The sequence below is a fragment of the Mya arenaria genome, chromosome 14 (assembly GCF_026914265.1).
Source record: "Mya arenaria isolate MELC-2E11 chromosome 14, ASM2691426v1".
Taxonomy (NCBI): Eukaryota; Metazoa; Mollusca; class Bivalvia; order Myida; family Myidae; genus Mya; species Mya arenaria.
The window spans coordinates 12,103,665-12,123,271 of NC_069135.1; the positions used below are offsets into that span (position 1 = coordinate 12,103,665).

The 19,607-nt window shown below is 41.0% G+C and overlaps 1 protein-coding gene across 3 annotated transcripts in view; it reads left to right on the plus strand.

Moving 5' to 3' along the window:
• The window catches only part of LOC128217708 (uncharacterized), a 44,619-nt gene that overhangs the window by 7,192 nt on the left and 17,820 nt on the right, over window positions 1-19,607 (plus strand). For all 3 annotated transcript variants that reach the window (XM_052925034.1, XM_052925032.1, XM_052925033.1), the window contains exons 7-11: window positions 5,751-5,839; window positions 6,901-6,974; window positions 17,464-17,540; window positions 19,040-19,123; window positions 19,343-19,413. In XM_052925034.1, the coding sequence (XP_052780994.1) occupies window positions 5,751-5,839; window positions 6,901-6,974; window positions 17,464-17,540; window positions 19,040-19,123; window positions 19,343-19,413 (395 nt within the window). The remainder of the gene's footprint in view (window positions 1-5,750; window positions 5,840-6,900; window positions 6,975-17,463; window positions 17,541-19,039; window positions 19,124-19,342; window positions 19,414-19,607) is intronic.

Sequence of the window (19,607 nt, forward strand, 5' to 3'; positions counted from 1 at the left end):
ACATCTTATAGAGTGTTATAACACAGTCCAGGAATTACTGGTACATCTCACATACTTCATAACACAGTCCAGGAATTACTGGCAAATCTCACATACTTCATAACACAGTCCAGGAATTACTGGTACATCTTATATAGTGTTATAACACAGTCCGGGAATTACTGGTACATCTCACATACTTCATAACACAGTCCAGGAATTACTGGTACATCTTATATAGTGTTATAACACAGTCCAGGAATTACTGGTACATCTCACATACTTTATATCACAGTCCAGGAATTACTGGTACATCTTATATAGTGTTATAACACAGTCCAGGAATTACTGGTACATCTCACATACTTTATATCACAGTCCAGGAATTACTGGTACATCTTATATAGTGTTATAACACAGTCCAGGAATTACTGGTACATCTTATATAGTTCTATAACACAGTCCAGGAATTACTGGTACACCTCACATACTTCATAACACAGTCCAGGAATTACTGGACCATCTTATATAGTGTTATAACACAGTCCAGGAATTACTGGTACATCTTATATAGTGCTATAACACAGTCCGGGAATTACTGGTACATTTTATATAGTGTTATAACACAGTCCAGGAATTACTGGTACATCTTATATAGTGTTATAACACAGTCCGGGAATTACTGGTACATCTTATATAGTGTTATAACACAGTCCAGGAATTACTGGTACATCTTATATAGTGTTGTAACACAGTCAAGGAATTACTGGTACATCTTATGTAGTGTTATAACACAGTCCGGGAATTACTGGTACATCTTATAAAGTGTTATAACACAGTCCAGGAATTACTGGTACATCTTATATAGTGTTATAACACAGTCCAGGAATTACTGGTACATCTTATATAGTGTTATAACACAGTCCAGTAATTCCTGGAACATCTCAATAATGTTATAACACAGTCCAGGAATTACTGGTACATCTTATATAGTGTTATAACACAGTCCAGGAATTACTGGTACATCTTATATAGTGTTATAACACAGTCCAGGAATTACTGGTACATCTTATATAGTGTTATAACACAGTCCAGGAATTACTGGTACATCTTATATAGTGTTATAACACAGTCCAGGAATTACTGGTACATCTTATATAGTGTTATAACACAGTCCAGGAATTACTGGCACATCTTATATAGTGTTATAACACAGTCCGGGAATTACTGGTACATCTTATATAATGTTATAACACAGTCCAGGAATTACTGGTACATCTTATATAGTGTTATAACACAGTCCAGGAATTACTGGTACATCTTATATAGTGTTATAACACAGTCCAGGAATTACTGGTACATCTTATATAGTGTTATAACACAGTCCGGGGATTACTGGTACATCTTATATAGTGTTATAACACAGTCCAGGAATTACTGGTTCATCTTATATAGTGTTATAACGCAGTCCAAGAATTACTGGTTCATCTTATATAGTGTTATAACACAATCCAGGAATTACTGGTACATCTTATATAGTGTTATAACACAGTCCAGGAATTACTGGTACATCTTATATAGTGTTATAACACAGTCCAGGAATTACTGGTACATCTTATATAGTGTTATAACCCCAACCAGGAATAACTGGACAATCTTATATAGTGTTATAACACAGTCCGGGAATTACTGGTACATCTCACATACTTTATATCACAGTCCAGGAATTACTGATACATCTTATATAGTGTTATAACACAGTCCAGGAATTACTGGTACATCTTATATAGTGTTATAACACAGTCCAGGAATTACTGGTACATCTTATATAGTGTTATAACACAGTCCAGGAATTACTGGTTCATCTTATATAGTGGTATAACACAGTCCAGGAATTACTGGTACATCTGATATAGTGTTATAACAGAGTCCAGGAATTACTGGTACATCTCACATACTTCATAACACAGTCCAGGAATTACTGGTACATCTTATATAGTGTTATAACACAGTCCAGGAATTATTGGTACATCTTATATAGTGTTATAACACAGTCCAGGAATTACTGGTACATCTTATATAGTGTTATAACACAGTCCAGGAATTACTGGTACATCTCACATACTTCATAACACAATCCAGGAATTACTGGTACATCTCACATACTTCATAACACAGTCCCGGAATTACTGGTACATCTTATATAGTGTTATAACACAGTCCAGGAATTACTGGTACATCTCACATACTTCATAACACAGTCCAGGAATTACTGGTACATCTCACATACTTCATAACACAGTCCAGGAATTACTGGTACATCTTATATAGTGTTATAACACAGTCCGGGAATTACTGGTACATCTCACATACTTCATAACACAGTCCAGGAATTACTGGTACATCTTATATAGTGTTATAACACAGTCCAGGAATTACTGGTACATCTCACATACTTTATATCACAGTCCAGGAATTACTGGTACATCTTATATAGTGTTATAACACAGTCCAGGAATTGCTGGTACATCTCACATACTTTATATCACAGTCCAGGAATTACTGGTACATCTTATATAGTGTTATAACACAGTCCAGGAATTACTGGTACATCTTATATAGTGTTATAACACAGTCCAGGAATTACTGGTACACCTCACATACTTCATAACACAGTCCAGGAATTACTGGACCATCTTATATAGTGTTATAACACAGTCCAGGAATTACTGGTACATCTTATATAGTGCTATAACACAGTCCAGGAATTACTGGTACATTTTATATAGTGTTATAACACAGTCCAGGAATTACTGGTACATCTTATATAGTGTTATAACACAGTCCGGGAATTACTTGTACATCTTATATCTTATATAGTGTTATAACACAGTCCGGGAATTACTGGAACATCTTATATAGTGTTATAACACAGTCCGGGAATTACTGGTACATCTTATATAGTGTTATAACACAGTCCGGGAATTACTGGAACATCTTATATAGTGTTATAACACAGTCCGGGAATTACTGGAACATCTTATATAGTGTTATAACACAGTCCAGGAATTACTGGTACATCTTATATAGTGTTATAACACAGTCCGGGAATTACTGGTACATCTTATATAGTGTTATAACACAGTCCAGGAATTACTGGAACATCTTATATAGTGTTATAACACAGTCCGGGAATTACTGGTACATCTTATATAGTGTTATAACACAGTCCGGGAATTACTGGTACATCTTATATAGTGTTATAACACAGTCCGGGAATTACTGGTACATCTTATATAGTGTTATAACACAGTCCAGGAATTACTGGTACATCTCACATACTTCATAACACAGTCCAGGAATTACTGGTACATCTCACATACTTCATAACACAGTCCCGGAATTACTGGTACATCTCACATACTTCATAACACAGTCCAGGAATTACTGGTACATCTCACATACTTCATAACACAGTCCAGGAATTACTGGTACATCTCACATACTTCATAACACAGTCCAGGAATTACTGGTACATCTCACATACATCATAACACAGTCCAGGAATTACTGGTACATCTCACATACTTTATATCACAGTCCAGGAATTACTGGTACATCTTATATAGTGTTATAACACAGTCCAGGAATTACTGGTACATCTTATATAGTGTTATAACACAGTCCGGGAATTACTGGTACATCTTATATAGTGTTATAACCCCAACCCGAAATTACTGGTACATCTCATGTAGTGTAATTACACAGTCCATGAATTAAGGTATATCTCATATATATTCATTAAAACAGTCCAGGACGTTCTGGTATCTCTCACATATATTCATTATACAGTCCAGGAGTTAGTGGTACATCTCATACATATTCATTACACAGTCCAGGAATTAGTGGTATATCTTATATATATATATTCATTTTACAGTCAATGAATTGGTGGTATATCTCATATTATTTTACAGTCAATGAATTAGTGGTATATCTCATAAATATTCATTACACAGTCAAGGGATTAGTGGTATATCTCATATATATTCATTTTACATTCCATGAATTATTGGTATATCTCATATATATTCATTACACAGTCAAGGAATTAGTGGTATATCTCATATATATTCATTTTACAGTCAATGAATTAGTGGTATATCTCATATATATTCATTTTACAGTCAATGAATTAGTGGTATATCTCATAAATATTCATTACACAGTCAAGGAATTACTGGTATGTCTCATATATATTCACTACACAGTTAAGGAAGTACTGGTATATCTCGTATATATTCATTACACATTCAAGGAATAACTGGTGTATATATACATTTGGTTGCCAAACGATAGCAAGTGGACGTTATAGTTTATACATATGGCTGCCAAACGATAGCAAGTGGACGTTAAAGTTTATACATTTGGTTGCCAAACGATAGCAAGTGGACGTTTTAGTTTATACATTTTGTTGTCAAAGGATAGCAAGTGGATGTTTTAGTTTATACATTGTGCGGTCAAAGGATAGCAAGTGGACGTTTTAGTTTATACATTTTGCTGTGAAAGGATAGCAAGTGGACGTTTTAGTTTATACATTTTGCTGTCAAATGATAGCAAGTGGACGTTTTAGTTTATACATTTTGCTGTCAAAGGATAGCAAGTGGACGTTATAGTTTATACATTTTGCTGTCAAACGATAGCAAGTGGACGTTATAGTTTATACATTTGGTTGCCAAACGATAGCAAGTGGACGTTATAGTTTATACATTTGGCTGTCAAACGATAGCAAGTGGACGTTATAGTTTATACATTTTGCTGTCAAAGGATAGCAAGTGGACGTTATAGTTTATACATTTGGTTGCCAAACGATAGCAAGTGGACGTTATAGTTTATACATTTTGCTGTCAAAGGATAGCAAGTGGACGTTATAGTTTATACATTTGGTTGCCAAACGATAGCATGTGGACGTTATAGTTTATACATTTTGCTGTCAAAGGATAGCAAGTGGACGTTTTAGTTTATACATTTTGCTGTCAAAGGATAGCAAGTGGACGTTATAGTTTATACATTTTGCTGTCAAACGATAGCAAGTGGACGTTATAGTTTATACATTTGGCTGTCAAACGATAGCAAGTGGACGTTATAGTTTATACATTTTGCTGCCAAGCGATAGCAAGTGGACGTTATAGTTTATACAATTTGCTGCCAAGCGATAGAAAAGTGGACGTTATAGTTTATACATTTGGCTGCCAAACGATAGCAAGTGGACGTTATAGTTTATACATTTGGCTGCCAAACGATAGCAAGTGGACGTTATAGTTTATACATTTTGCTGCCAAGCGATAGCAAGTGGACGTTATAGTTTATACAATTTGCTGCCAAGCGATAGCAAGTGGACGTTATAGTTTATACAATTTGCTGCCAAGCGATAGCAAGTGGACGTTATAGTTTATACATTTTGCTGCCAAGCGATAGCAAGTGGACGTTATAGTTTATACAATTTGCTGCCAAGCGATAGCAAGTGGACGTTATAGTTTATACAATTTGCTGCCAAGCGATAGAAAAGTGGACGTTTGGTAGAGTTTATATAATTGATTGCCTTTGCTTATATAACACTCCCAAAATAATACTATTTAGGAGATGAGTATCGCTGTATACTGTGTATGAGCTTCTGCTGGCGAGTGGTTATATGTATGCCCTTGTGGTTATATGTATGCCCTTGTGGTTATATGTATGCCCTTGTGGTTATATGTATGCCCTTTTTGCAGGCGATGATAGCGCTCCGGGGAATTGACTGTATCGCGGACTACCCACTCCGGATGCAGGAGGCGCTCGCACGGCACGGCATGTTCCAGAGGTGGGTTATGAATTTAAGTTTCGCACATTTTCAGCTCAAACAACGTTGCTGTCTTTATCATTTCATATAATTAGCATGCGCACGGTTGGCTGCAAGGTAAACTGACGTCACCATTGAAAGCCACGTATTAATCGATGTTAGTCTTGTATACAGTCGAAACAACAGTGGCTTGATGTTTGGAAATGTTATTATTAACAATAAATGTGCTGTGACCATGTTCGAATTCATTAATTATGATTATATCCGTAAAATAATCATTTATTATGCAATAAAATGCGTACCTGAAAATGGTTTTCAAACAGCGCGTCGTAAGCATCGGAAGTCGTAAAAGGGTTCAGCAGGCATGACTGATATACATGTTAATTATTTTTAGAATGTTTTATTACTAACTCTAGTGAACAATTATACGCTATTTTCGGACAACCTTCATAATTATCTGCTTTTATAGTGCTTTATGTAAATGTCGTAACTAACGCTCTTTTTTCAGGTTGCCTGCTAACAAAAACTCGATTTAAATTATGCAATTTGCTAGCAGTTTATTAAAGCACAGCTATTTCTCTCGGAATATCAAATCGTGGCACTTTTTTCAATTTTCAATTGTGGAAATAATCAGAACGGCCATCATTTAATGATTCTCTAAGCATGCTCGTTTGGCTTATATTTGTTAAATCAACCGCATTATAACTGAAACTGATTCCTGTAATATAAGCATATCGCATTAACGTGTGTCTCAATTACACCACGTTTCATATTCCGGAATAATCAACGATTTTTCGGGTTGCTCTGACGATTCTAGTCGCAGTTTGAAGAGGATTAACTTCTGCTTTGGTGTCATATGACCTGTAAAATATTTAGTGACATTTAACCTAAAGTATTTATTTACTTCTTCAGGTTTATCAAAGGGGTCATTCATTCAAACGTTTTAAAATAAAATAAAAACTATGAATAACTGCATCAAATCTCGAAAGGCTTTAAAGGGTTACCAGGCGCGTAGCTGTAAATCGAGTTTTGCAGTCATATTGGACAGTCATGTTCTCAAAATCGATTTCTATATATTTCAGTTTCGGTTCTAAGCGGATCATTGTAAAGCAAGGTCACGCCCCGGTCTACTTTTACTTCATTCTCTACGGGACAGGTAAGATATCAGCAAGGCCACGCCTCGGTCTGCTTCTACTTTATCATGTACGGAACAGCTAGGTAACCAGCAAGGCCACGCATAGTACGGTACAGGTAGGTAACCAGCAAGGCCAGGCCTCGGTCTGCTTCTACTTTATTATGTACGTCAATGTAGGTAACTAGCAAGGCAACGCCTCGGTCTGCTTCTACTTTATCATGTACGGAACAGGTAGGTAACCAGCAAGGCCACGCATAGTACGGTACAGGTAGGTAACCAGCAAGGCCACGCTCCGGTCTGCTTCTACTTTATTATGTACGTCAAGGTAGGTAACTAGCAAGGCCACGCTCCGGTCTGCTTCTACTTTATTATGTACGTCAATGTAGGTAACCATCAAGGCCACGCCTCGGTCTGCTTCTACTTTATCATGTACGGAACAGGTAGGTAACCAGCAAGGCCATGCATAGTACGATACAGGTAGGTAACCAGCAAGGCCACGCTCCGGTCTGCTTCTACTTTATTATGTACGTCAATGTAGGTAACCAGCAAGGCCACGCTCCGGTCTGCTTCTACTTTATTATGTACGTCAATGAAGGTAACTAGCAAGGTCACGCCTCGGTCTGCTTCTACTTTATTATGTACGTCAATGTAGGTAACCATCAAGGCCACGCTTCGGTCTGCTTCTACTTTATTATGTACGGTACAGGTAGGTAACTAGCAAGGCCACGCCTCGGTCTGCTTCTACTTTATTATGTACGTCAATGTAGGTAACCAGCAAGGCCACGCTCCGGTCTACTTCTACTTTATTATGTACGTCAATGTAGGTAACCAGCAAGGCCACGCTCCGGTCTGCTTATACTTTATTATGTACGTCAATGTAGGTAACCAGCAAGGCCACGCTCCGGTCTGCTTCTACTTTATTATGTACGTCAATGTAGGTAACCATCAAGGCCACGCCTCGGTCTGCTTCTACTTTATCATGTACGGAACAGGTAGGTAACCAGCAAGGCCACGCATAGTACGGTACAGGTAGGTAACCAGCAAGGCCACGCTCCGGTCTGCTTCTACTTTATTATGTACGTCAATGTAGGTAACCAGCAAGGCCACGCTCCGGTCTACTTCTACTTTATTATGTACGTCAATGTAGGTAACTAGCAAGGCCACGCTCCGGTATGCTTCTACTTTATTATGTACGGTACAGGTAGGTAACTAGCAAGGCCACGCTCCGGTCTGCTTCTACTTTATTATGTACGTCAATGTAGGTAACTAGCAAGGCCACGCCTCGGTCTGCTTCTACTTTATTATGTACGTCAATGTAGGTAACTAGCAAGGCCACGCCTCGGTCTGCTTCTACTTTATTATGTACGGTACAGGTAGGTAACTAGCAAGGCCACGCTCCGGTCTACTTCTACTTTATTATGTACGGTACAGGTAGGTAACCAGCAAGGCCACGCTCCGGTCTGCTTCTACTTTATTATGTACGTCAATGTAGGTAACTAGCAAGGCCACGCCTCGGTCTACTTCTACTTTATTATGTACGTCAATGTAGGTAACCAGCAAGGCCACGCTCCGGTCTACTTCTACTTCATTATGCACGTCAATGTAGGTAACCAGCAAGGCCACGCTCCGGTCTGCTTCTACTTTATTATGTACGTCAATGTAGGTAACTAGCAAGGCCACGCTCCGGTCTACTTCTACTTTATTATGTACGTCAATGTAGGTAACCAGCAAGGCCACGCTCCGGTCTGCTTCTACTTTATTATGTACGTCAATGTAGGTAACTAGCAAGGCCACGCTCCGGTCTGCTTCTACTTTATTATGTACGTCAATGTAGGTAACCAGCAAGGCCACGCTTCGGTCTACTTCTACTTTATTATGTACGATACAGGTAGGTAACTAGCAAGGCCACGCCTCGGTCTGCTTCTACTTTATTATGTACGTCAATGTAGGTAACTAGCAAGGCCACGCCTCGGTCTGCTTCTACTTCATTATGCACGTCAATGTAGGTAACCAGCAAGGCCACGCTACGGTCTGCTTCTACTTTATTATGTACGTCAATGTAGGTAACTAGCAAGGCCACGCCTCGGTCTGCTTCTACTTTATTATGTACGATACAGGTAGGTAACTAGCAGGGCCACGCCTCGGTCTGCTTCTACTTTATTATGTACGTCAATGTAGGTAACTAGCAAGGCCACGCCTCGGTCTGCTTCTACTTTATTATGTACGGTACAGGTAGGTAACTAGCAAGGCCACGCCTCGGTCTGCTTCTACTTTATTATGTACGTCAATGTAGGTAACCAGCAAGGCCACGCTCCGGTCTACTTCTACTTTATTATGTACGTCAATGTAGGTAACCAGCAAGGCCACGCTCCGGTCTGCTTATACTTTATTATGTACGTCAATGTAGGTAACCAGCAAGGCCACGCTCCGGTCTGCTTCTACTTTATTATGTACGTCAATGTAGGTAACCATCAAGGCCACGCCTCGGTCTGCTTCTACTTTATCATGTACGGAACAGGTAGGTAACCAGCAAGGCCACGCATAGTACGGTACAGGTAGGTAACCAGCAAGGCCACGCTCCGGTCTGCTTCTACTTTATTATGTACGTCAATGTAGGTAACCAGCAAGGCCACGCTCCGGTCTACTTCTACTTTATTATGTACGTCAATGTAGGTAACTAGCAAGGCCACGCTCCGGTATGCTTCTACTTTATTATGTACGGTACAGGTAGGTAACTAGCAAGGCCACGCTCCGGTCTGCTTCTACTTTATTATGTACGTCAATGTAGGTAACTAGCAAGGCCACGCCTCGGTCTGCTTCTACTTTATTATGTACGTCAATGTAGGTAACTAGCAAGGCCACGCCTCGGTCTGCTTCTACTTTATTATGTACGGTACAGGTAGGTAACTAGCAAGGCCACGCTCCGGTCTACTTCTACTTTATTATGTACGGTACAGGTAGGTAACCAGCAAGGCCACGCTCCGGTCTGCTTCTACTTTATTATGTACGTCAATGTAGGTAACTAGCAAGGCCACGCCTCGGTCTACTTCTACTTTATTATGTACGTCAATGTAGGTAACCAGCAAGGCCACGCTCCGGTCTACTTCTACTTCATTATGCACGTCAATGTAGGTAACCAGCAAGGCCACGCTCCGGTCTGCTTCTACTTTATTATGTACGTCAATGTAGGTAACTAGCAAGGCCACGCTCCGGTCTACTTCTACTTTATTATGTACGTCAATGTAGGTAACCAGCAAGGCCACGCTCCGGTCTGCTTCTACTTTATTATGTACGTCAATGTAGGTAACTAGCAAGGCCACGCTCCGGTCTGCTTCTACTTTATTATGTACGTCAATGTAGGTAACCAGCAAGGCCACGCTTCGGTCTACTTCTACTTTATTATGTACGATACAGGTAGGTAACTAGCAAGGCCACGCCTCGGTCTGCTTCTACTTTATTATGTACGTCAATGTAGGTAACTAGCAAGGCCACGCCTCGGTCTGCTTCTACTTCATTATGCACGTCAATGTAGGTAACCAGCAAGGCCACGCTACGGTCTGCTTCTACTTTATTATGTACGTCAATGTAGGTAACTAGCAAGGCCACGCCTCGGTCTGCTTCTACTTTATTATGTACGATACAGGTAGGTAACTAGCAGGGCCACGCCTCGGTCTGCTTCTACTTTATTATGTACGTCAATGTAGGTAACTAGCAAGGCCACGCCTCGGTCTGCTTCTACTTTATTATGTACGTCAATGTAGGTAACCAGCAAGGCCACGCCTCGGTCTGCTTCTACTTTATTATGCACGTCAATGTAGGTAACTAGCAAGGCCACGCTTCGGTCTGCTTCTACTTTATTATGTACGATACAGGTAGGTAACTAGCAGGGCCACGCCTCGGTCTGCTTCTACTTTATTATGTACGTCAATGTAGGTAACTAGCAAGGCCACGCCTCGGTCTGCTTCTACTTTATTATGTACGTCAATGTAGGTAACCAGCAAGGCCACGCTCCGGTCTGCTTCTACTTTATTATGTACGTCAATGTAGGTAACCAGCAAGGCCCCGCTCCGGTCTGCTTCTACTTTATTATGTACGTCAATGTAGGTAACTAGCAAGGCCACGCCTCGGTCTGCTACTACTTTATTATGTACGATACAGGTAGGTAACTAGCAGGGCCACGCCTCGGTCTGCTTCTACTTTATTATGTACGGTACAGGTAGGTAACTAGCAAGGCCACGCCTCGGTCTGCTTCTACTTTATTATGTACGTCAATGTAGGTAACTAGCAAGGCCACGCCTCGGTCTGCTTTTACTTTATTATGTACGATACAGGTAGGTAACTAGCAAGGCCACGCCTCGGTCTGCTTCTACTTTATTATGTACGTCAATGTAGGTAACCAGCAAGGCCACGCCTCGGTCTGCTTCTACTTTATTATGTACGGTACATGTAGGTAACTAGCAAGGCCACGCCTCGGTCTGCTTCTACTTTATTATGTACGTCAATGTAGGTAACTAGCAAGGCCACGCTCCGGTCTACTTCTACTTTATTATGTACGGTACAGGTAGGTAACCAGCAAGGCCACGCCTCGGTCTGCTTCTACTTTATTATGTAGAGTACAGGTAGGTAACCAGCAAGGCCACGCCTCGGTCTGCTTCTACTTTATTATGTACGGTACAGGTAGGTAACTAGCAAGGCCACGCTCCGGTCTGCTTCTACTTTATTATGTACGTCAATGTAGGTAACCAGCAAGGCCACGCTCCGGTCTGCTTCTACTTTATTATGTATGGTACAGGTAGGTAACTAGCAAGGCCACGCTCCGGTCTGCTTCTACTTTATTATGTACGTCAATGTAGGTAACCAGCAAGGCCACGCTCCGGTCTGCTTCTACTTTATTATGTACGTCAATGTAGGTAACTAGCAAGGCCACGCCTCGGTCTGCTTCTACTTTATTATGGACGGTACAGGTAGGTAACTAGCAAGGCCACGCTCCGGTCTGCTTCTACTTTATTATGTACGTCAATGTAGGTAACCAGCAAGGCCACGCTCCGGTCTGCTTCTACTTTATTATGTACGTCAATGTAGGTAACTAGGAAGGCCACGCCTCGGTCTACTTCTACTTTATTATGTACGTCAATGTAGGTAACTAGCAAGGCCACGCTCCAGTCTGCTTCTACTTCATTATGTACGGTACAGGTAGGTAACTAGCAAGGCCACGCTCCGGTCTGCTTCTACTTTATTATGTACGATACAGGTAGGTAACTAGCAAGGCCACGCTCCGGTCTGCTTCTACTTTGTTATGTACGTCAATGTAGGTAACCAGCAAGGCCACGCCTCGGTCTGCTTCTACTTTATTATGTACGGTACAGGTAGGTAACCAGCAAGGCCACGCCTCGGTCTGCTTCTACTTTATTATGTACGTCAATGTAGGTAACCAGCAAGGCCACGCTCCGGTCTACTTCTACTTTATTATGTACGGTACAGGTAGGTAACTAACAAGGCCACGCCTCGGTCTGCTGCTACTTTATAATGTACGTCAATGTAGGTAACTAGCAAGGCCACGCTCCGGTCTACTTCTACTTTATTATGTACGTCAATGTAGGTAACCAGCAAGGCCACGCCTCGGTCTGCTTCTACTTTATTATGTACGTCAATGTAGGTAACCAGCAAGGCCACGCTCCGGTCTACTTCTACTTTATTATGTACGGCAATGTAGGTAACTAGCAAGGCCACGCTCCGGTCTACTTCTACTTTATTATGTACGTCAATGTAGGTAACTAGCAAGGCCACGTCTCGGTCTGCTTCTACTTTATTATGTACGTCAATGTAGGTAACTAGCAAGGCCACGCTCCGGTCTGCTTCTACTTTATTATGTACGTCAATGTAGGTAACCAGCAAGGCCACGCTTCGGTCTACTTCTACTTTATTATGTACGATACAGGTAGGTAACTAGCAAGGCCACGCCTCGGTCTGCTTCTACTTTATTATGTACGTCAATGTAGGTAACTAGCAAGGCCACGCCTCGGTCTGCTTCTACTTCATTATGCACGTCAATGTAGGTAACCAGCAAGGCCACGCTACGGTCTGCTTCTACTTTATTATGTACGTCAATGTAGGTAACTAGCAAGGCCACGCCTCGGTCTGCTTCTACTTTATTATGTACGATACAGGTAGGTAACTAGCAGGGCCACGCCTCGGTCTGCTTCTACTTTATTATGTACGTCAATGTAGGTAACTAGCAAGGCCACGCCTCGGTCTGCTTCTACTTTATTATGTACGTCAATGTAGGTAACCAGCAAGGCCACGCCTCGGTCTGCTTCTACTTTATTATGCACGTCAATGTAGGTAACTAGCAAGGCCACGCTTCGGTCTGCTTCTACTTTATTATGTACGATACAGGTAGGTAACTAGCAGGGCCACGCCTCGGTCTGCTTCTACTTTATTATGTACGTCAATGTAGGTAACTAGCAAGGCCACGCCTCGGTCTGCTTCTACTTTATTATGTACGTCAATGTAGGTAACCAGCAAGGCCACGCTCCGGTCTGCTTCTACTTTATTATGTACGTCAATGTAGGTAACCAGCAAGGCCCCGCTCCGGTCTGCTTCTACTTTATTATGTACGTCAATGTAGGTAACTAGCAAGGCCACGCCTCGGTCTGCTTCTACTTTATTATGTACGATACAGGTAGGTAACTAGCAGGGCCACGCCTCGGTCTGCTTCTACTTTATTATGTACGGTACAGGTAGGTAACTAGCAAGGCCACGCCTCGGTCTGCTTCTACTTTATTATGTACGTCAATGTAGGTAACTAGCAAGGCCACACCTCGGTCTGCTTTTACTTTATTATGTACGATACAGGTAGGTAACTAGCAAGGCCACGCCTCGGTCTGCTTCTACTTTATTATGTACGTCAATGTAGGTAACCAGCAAGGCCACGCCTCGGTCTGCTTCTACTTTATTATGTACGGTACATGTAGGTAACTAGCAAGGCCACGCCTCGGTCTGCTTCTACTTTATTATGTACGTCAATGTAGGTAACTAGCAAGGCCACGCTCCGGTCTGCTTCTACTTTATTATGTACGGTACAGGTAGGTAACTAGCAAGGCCACGCTCCGGTCTGCTTCTACTTCATTATGTACGGTACAGGTAGGTAACTAGCAAGGCCACGCTCCGGTCTGCTTCTACTTTATTATGTACGATACAGGTAGGTAACTAGCAAGGCCACGCTCCGGTCTGCTTCTACTTTGTTATGTACGTCAATGTAGGTAACCAGCAAGGCCACGCCTCGGTCTGCTTCTACTTTATTATGTACGGTACAGGTAGGTAACCAGCAAGGCCACGCCTCGGTCTGCTTCTACTTTATTATGTACGTCAATGTAGGTAACCAGCAAGGCCACGCTCCGGTCTACTTCTACTTTATTATGTACGGTACAGGTAGGTAACTAACAAGGCCACGCCTCGGTCTGCTGCTACTTTATAATGTACGTCAATGTAGGTAACTAGCAAGGCCACGCTCCGGTCTACTTCTACTTTATTATGTACGTCAATGTAGGTAACCAGCAAGGCCACGCCTCGGTCTGCTTCTACTTTATTATGTACGTCAATGTAGGTAACCAGCAAGGCCACGCTCCGGTCTACTTCTACTTTATTATGTACGGCAATGTAGGTAACTAGCAAGGCCACGCTCCGGTCTACTTCTACTTTATTATGTACGTCAATGTAGGTAACTAGCAAGGCCACGTCTCGGTCTGCTTCTACTTTATTATGTACGTCAATGTAGGTAACTAGCAAGGCCACGCTCCGGTCTACTTCTATTTTATTATGTACGTCAATGTAGGTAACTAGCAAGGCCACGTCTCGGTCTGCTTCTACTTTATTATGTACGGTACAGGTAGGTAACTAGCAAGGCCACGCCTCGGTCTGCTTCTACTTTATTATGTACGTCAATGTAGGTAACCAGCAAGGCCACGCCTCGGTCTACTTCTACTTTATTATGTACGTCAATGTAGGTAACTAGCAAGGCTAGCTCCGGTCTGCTTCTACTTTATCATGTACGTCAATGTAGGTAACCAGCAAGGCCACGCTCCGGTCTGCTTCTACTTTATTATGTACGTCAATGTAGGTAACCAGCAAGGCCACGCCTCGGTCTGCTTCTACTTTATTATGCACGTCAATGTAGGTAACCAGCAAGGCCACGCTCCGGTCTGCTTCTACTTTAGTATGTACGTCAATGTAGGTAACTAGCAAGGCCACGCTCCGGTCTGCTTCTACTTTATTATGTACGTCAATGTAGGTAACCAGCAAGGCCACGCTCCGGTCTGCTTCTACTTTATTATGTACGTCAATGTAGGTAACCAGCAAGGCCACGCTCCGGTCTGCTTCTACTTTATTATGTACGTCAATGTAGGTAACTAGCAAGGCCACGCCTCGGTCTGCTTCTACTTTATTATGTACGTCAATGTAGGTAACCAGCAAGGCCACGCTCCGGTCTGCTTCTACTTTATTATGTACGGTACAGGTAGGTAACCAGCAAGGCCACGCCTCGGTCTGCTTCTACTTTATTATGTACGTCAATGTAGGTAACCAGCAAGGCCACGCTCCGGTCTGCTTCTACTTTATTATGAACGATACAGGTAGGTAACTAGCAAGGCCACGCCTCGGTCTGCTTCTACTTTATTATGCACGTCAATGTAGGTAACCATCAAGGCCACGCTCCGGTCTGCTTCTACTTTATTATGTACGATACAGGTAGGTAACTAGCAATGCCACGCCTCGGTCTGCTTCTACTTTATTATGTACGTCAATATAGGTAACCAGCAAGGCCACGCTCCGGTCTGCTTCTACTTTATTATGTACGATACAGGTAGGTAACCAGCAAGGCCACGCCTCGGTCTGCTTCTACTTTATTATGTACGTCAATGTAGGTAACCAGCAAGGCCACGCTCCGGTCTGCTTCTACTTTATTATGTACGATACAGGTAGGTAACCAGCAAGGCCACGCCTCGGTCTGCTTCTACTTTATTATGTACGTCAATGTAGGTAACCAGCAAGGCCACGCTCCGGTCTGCTTCTACTTTATTATGTACGGTACAGGTAGGTAACTAGCAAGGCCACGCTCCGGTCTACTTCTACTTTATTATGTACGTCAATGTAGGTAACTAGCAAGGCCACGCTCCGGTCTACTTCTACTTTATTATGTACGTCAATGTAGGTAACTAGCAAGGCCACGCTCCGGTCTGCTTCTACTTTATTATGTACGATACAGGTAGGTAACCAGCAAGGGCACGCCTCGGTCTGCTTCTACTTTATTATGTACGTCAATGTAGGTAACCATCAAGGCCACGCTCCGGTCTGCTTCTACTTTATTATGTACGGTACAGGTAGGTAACTAGCAAGGCCACGCTCCGGTCTGCTTCTACTTTATTATGTACGATACAGGTAGGTAACCAGAAAGGTCACACTCCGGTCTACTCCCACTTCATTATGTACGGTACAGGTAAGTTATCAGAAAGGTCGCACTCCGGTCTACTCCTACTTGATTGTGTACGGTACAGGTATGTAACCAGAAATGTCACGCAGGTCACTGAAAACTTGAATCAACATGATTTGCTAAACGTAATGATGTCATCAGCGTTTAACTTTACGTAAAATGAGTTTTAAAGTATCAACTATAAAGCGATTATTCACGCCCACCTCCACCCCCGTGTATTTATGACGTCATATGATAAACTGTTATCCCGGTTGAAGTCGGGTCGTTCTATTTACAGAATAGGTGAAAAAGAATGACTGCAAGTTTAAAAAAAAAAATCCGTGTTTTTTTAATAATTCTGCAATTAAAGTATTTGTGTAACATAGGAAGTTGCATGATTGATGCCATTATTGAACGCATTTGGGCTTGTTTTAAAAGTACGCATGGAATCCTTCGGACTCGATATACTTTAACCCTCCAAACTGCGTTCATACCCCGATAACAACAATTACGCAGCTTATTCCTTAAATAAGCAAAGAAACCTATAATTTATATATTCCTTTAACAATTAAGTAGAAATTATGAACTAGTGAGTAATTATCAAAATACATTTCTTGCGCTTAAACTTTATTTCTTCAAAGTATTGATCAATGATTAAGATCAACACAATTTATATTTATTGATTTAAACATGCCAGGCGCTTTTCTCGTCAAAATGAGTTTAGTTCGTCATTAATAAATGACGTGAGTATGTTTTGGGTAGATACTGGAAGCGTGCCCTGTTTCAACACGGTATCTTGGTAGTAAATCTTACGCTGGTTAAGAATTTACCAGGGACAACAGTAAAGATACGGTCAATATCTGTACGATAAATGTTCACGATACTTTTATTAAAAAGCCGTTTACGCCCATAGCGGAATTACGCTGGGAAGTTTACGATATTAAACCTTACGATCTTTATTGAGACGTTTCCCAGATAACTTTTGCATTAAAGTAGCTAACTTGGCATGCCTGGTTATTGTGTTCGCTTCCTGTCCCCTTACAGTGGTGGTGGCCACGTTAGAGATGGGAGAGCCGTATGCCAAGACCCGCGTCATCCTCCGACGGGGAGAAAACTTCGGGGTACGCCTCGTTTAATCATAACTCTATATATAACTTTTTAAGTATCAAAACAAAGAACTCACTTTTCGTTCAATATGTTTGAACTGCTTGTTGCTAATACTAATATACACGAATACGAAGCAACCATATACATATTTTCATTGTCTAAATAACTTGAGAATCTTAAATACGAAAACTTAAGATTTGCCCATACCGGCAACTAATACCTGCTCTTGTTTTTAAAAACGTTGCTTTTTTATAAAATAATGTCATTGTAAAATTTTAATTAGTTTCTTTATTGATGTTCTTTTTTTTGCTTGGAATAAATTGCAATTCTTTCACGATAATTTACGGGCTGCTTCACATAACTGTTTAGCTAATGATTATATACATATACTTTATTATTTTATAACATGTCTGTATATCTCTTATAAAGGCTGAGGTAAGTTTTGATTTCACGGAGGTTTTGAAGTTCTGCGATCTAGGTTTGCTAGCAGGCTGTATTTCGTGAGGATATATGGAGCTTAATGTGTGAATCAATTTTCCATTCGCTTTGATATGCCGCCGTATTGTTTTCATTTTAAGTTTACTGATTGCAGTGCATGTTTTTCGTATTGCTGTGTTGCGCATATAATACTTCATGGGCGTATCTAGGCATACCCGAGTACGCCATGGCGTACAAATTAATTTTGATTCCAACGAAATCGCAAATGTTTTAATCTGGAGAATCAGTAATAAAAATAGACGACTGTGGGTAGTATGTACTTTTAAGTCTTAACTTGTTAAAGCTTGTCGTTATTCGATCGCATGTTGACGTAAAGAATGCTCGATTATGGTTCTTATCTAGCTTTGATCATTGAAAAACATCCAAACGGATGTAATGTCCGTCCCCCTCCACATCGTATAAATTATTTAGACTTAATTGATGAAAGACATTCAGATATCAGTAGCTCATGTGTGCGTTATTAAAATTCGAAATGCTGCTGGTACGCCCTTGAATATATATATTATTGCATATATTACATTGCTATGTTTTCACGATATATATACATAAATATGTACTGCCTGTACGTACCATATGAACGTGTACCTTATGTTTGTCACCGGAGGTAATGTTGGTATACAGACCCATTGTATCAACGACGTAAATATTTTAACATCGAACTGCCCTAAAACACATTTTTATCGTCTGGTGTTGGGGACTGACTGTACTATTGTGAGGCAAATGTACTTTAAAATATATACACTCGTTATTGCAGAAGTGTGTTAAACAAGGAAATATCCTTAACTTAAGTAGCATTCATATGATGATTGATGTTTCCGGTCTGCAGATATAAATACATCTTCTACACGTGCCTGTTTCTGTTCTGGTTGTCTTCGAAGTTTAATGCGTATAAGTAAATTTTGTAATGCATTTTTTGCAAGGACTATATGTTTCTAAAATAATCATTGTATTTAAGTTCGGAAGTATACTTTTTGTTACCATATATGCCATTCACACCCCTCCCCTCGTATTACAGGAGCTGTCTATCGCCCACCGGACCAACCGCCAATCCACCGTTATCACCATGGAATACACAGAGTTCCTCACTATCGACTGTGATGTGAGTTATCGCCCCCAAAACACAGTATTTCTCATATCATTGAAATTATTTCCCTTTCCTTGCACTTTACCGCGGTCCATCGACTCTGAGATAAAGTCATTGGCATCGTCAGTCTGACCTAGCTTAATTTCACCCGTTGAGGTTTTAAGGCTCAACATAACCCATAGTCTCCTTGCCATGGCGGGTGAAGAAAAAATACTCTGTTAATTATCTTTTCAGACGTACGAGAACATATTTATGTCCGGGGGAGTCAAAACAATCAACGACCCAGACCACAATAACTTCATGAGGTGAATGCCAATTAAGAAATGACAAAAGTGTATGCCGTATGCGTGGGAAAATAGTTTTGTGCATTACGATATACAAGATTGTCAAACATCATATAAGTATATGTTTAATGTGCATGTGCTTTATTTGAAGTCCTTTGATACAATTTAAATTAATGTAAAAGTGACTTTTATACACCAGCAGTTTATTCGTTAAA